At 66.4% G+C, this 2,272-nt stretch overlaps 1 protein-coding gene across 1 annotated transcript; it reads left to right on the top strand.

Annotated features, from left to right (window-relative positions):
• Window positions 1-41: 41 nt before the first annotated feature.
• On the top strand, window positions 42-2,018 carry EAH_00066960 (hypothetical protein; the record flags this gene model as incomplete). The annotated part of the gene is made up of 1 exon (XM_013392625.1): window positions 42-2,018. One exon carries the CDS (start codon window positions 42-44, stop codon window positions 2,016-2,018), a length of 1,977 nt encoding a protein of 658 aa, XP_013248079.1.
• Between the last annotated feature and the right edge of the window lie 254 nt (window positions 2,019-2,272).

Below are 2,272 nucleotides of genomic sequence, written 5' to 3'. Positions count from 1 at the left end.
TGGGGCCCCTGCAGCGCCCGGCAGGGCCGTGGGAGCAGCCTATGGGGCCCCAGCAGCATCCGGCGGGGCCATTGCAGCAGGGCATGGGGCCCCGGGAGGAGGAGCCACGGCCCTGGGAGCAGCCTATGGGACCCCTGCAGCGCCCGGCAGGGCCGTGGGAGCAGCCTATGGGGCCCCAGCAGCATCCGGCAGGGCCATTTGCGCAGGGTATGGGGCCCAGGCAGCGCCCGGAAGGGCCCTGGGAGCAGCCTATGGGGCCCCCGCAGCGCCCGGAAGGGCCCTGGCAACAGCAGATGGGGCCCCTGCAACATCCGGCAGGGCCATTTGCGCAGGGTACGGGGACCCGGCAGGAGCCAGGAAGTCCCTGGGAGCAGCCTATCGGGCCCCAGCAGCATCCGGGAGGGCCATGGGACCATCTTGTGGGGTTCCCGCAGCGTCCCGGCGGGCCTTCGCAGCAGGGGATGGGGCCCCTGGGAAGGGGAATAAAGGAGGCAGGGGGGTGGCATCCGCAGGACACCGTCGACGGAGGCGACGACGAGGATTTCTGGTACCCCGGGGAGGCACCTGGCGGGTTCGAAGAGGAAGAAGACAGTGTACCCAGTGACGATACAAGTGGTGTGTTCCTTTGGGGGGGGGGTGCTCTTGGTGCATCGGGAGATGAGGGGGAGACCAGTGATTATGGCTCAACAGTAGGCGGTTTCCCTTGGCCATTGCCAGGTAAGCAGGGGATGAGGGGCCTCCTGCAGCAGCAGGCAGGCCCTTCACAGCACCCGATGGGGCCCCTGCAGCAGCAGGCAGGACCCTTGCAGCATCCAATGGGGCCCCTGCAGCAGCCGGCAGGGCCCTGGCAGCATCCCATGGGGCCCCTGCAGCAGCAGGCAGGACCCTCGCAGCATCCAGTTGCGCCCCCCTCGCAGCATCCCATGGGGCCCCTGCACCAGCCGGCAGGGCCCTCGCAGCATCCAATGGGGCCTTTGCAACAGACGGCAGGGCCCTCGCAGCATCCCATGGGGCCCCTGCAGCAGCCGTCAGGGCCCTCGCGGCGTCCCATGGGGCCCCTGCACCAGCCGGCAGGGCCCTCGCAGCATCCAATGGGGCCCCTGCAGCAGCCGGCAGGGCCCTTGCAGCATCCCATGGGACCCCTGCAGCAGCCGGCAGGGCCCTCGCAGCATCCCATGGGGCCCCTGCAGCAGCCGGCAGGGCCCTTGCAGCATCCAATGGGGCCCCTGCAGCAGCCGGCAGGGCCCTTGCAGCACCCAATGGGGCCACCGCAGCAGCCGGCAGGGCCCTTGCAGCACCCGATGGGGCCCCTGCAGCAGCCGGCAGGGCCCTTGCAGCACCCGATGGGGCCACCGCAGCAGCCGGCAGGGCCCTGGCAGCACCCGATGGGGCCACCGCAGCAGCCCAGCTCACAGGGTTTTGCACCTCCCCAAGTAGGCCCCGCTGTAAGAGGGACAGACGACTCTAGGGGACCCATGGGCACCCCAAGGTATCCGCGTACAGCCCCGACGCATTCATCGCCACATGGGGGGCATCGCGGAGGCGGTGTTCCCCCACGACACGAAAGAGGAGACACCGGCCGCAGCGGACTGGGAGCCCCCAGAGGCACCGCCCCAGGCTCAGCTGTCTCTGCACCGCCAGACTCCTCGTCGCATGCTGCAAAGGATACAAGGGGCAGGGGAGGCAAGGGGGCAGAAGAGGAGACAGGAGACAATCTCGACTTCTCAGATTTATCCCTACGACTGTCAGACCTTGTGGGGAGCCCAGCCCCTTCTCCAGCACCAACACCGCAACAGAGAGGAGGCAGGTGGGGGATGCCACCAGGAGCCAGTGGACCTCAACCAGGAGGCAGTGGACACCGGAGGCGGCACACATCAGCGCGAGGACAGACGGGGCAACAAATGGGGGCTGCTGCTGTAACGGGGCCAAGGCGTGGAGACGATGATGACTTTCCTGGGATGGGAGACATCCTCGAGGGCCTAGAGAGACTTGTGGGAGGTTCTGGTCCCCGAAAGTAGTCTGACTGGGGGCAGCAGAGAGGCAGGCAACCAGATGAGGAGTGACGAGGAGACAAATAAAAGGAGACAGTAAAAAGAGACACGCATCTCTCATTCAGGGGGATGATGGCCTTAAGGCTCTCATGGCCTATGTCTAACAACCAGATTTAATATATCCCTTCACTCTATCTCTGGTATTACCCGCACGAGGCATCGCGACAACGAAATATGCGGCATGCAGTAGCAGCACACAAGGAGACATAACAGGAGAGAGC

The sequence above is a fragment of the Eimeria acervulina genome, genomic scaffold (assembly GCF_000499425.1).
Source record: "Eimeria acervulina Houghton genomic scaffold, Eah_scaff2587, whole genome shotgun sequence".
NCBI lineage: Eukaryota > Apicomplexa > Conoidasida > Eucoccidiorida > Eimeriidae > Eimeria > Eimeria acervulina.
The sequence above is the reverse complement of the archived record's forward strand: the minus strand, read 5'-3'. Positions and strand labels throughout refer to the sequence as shown.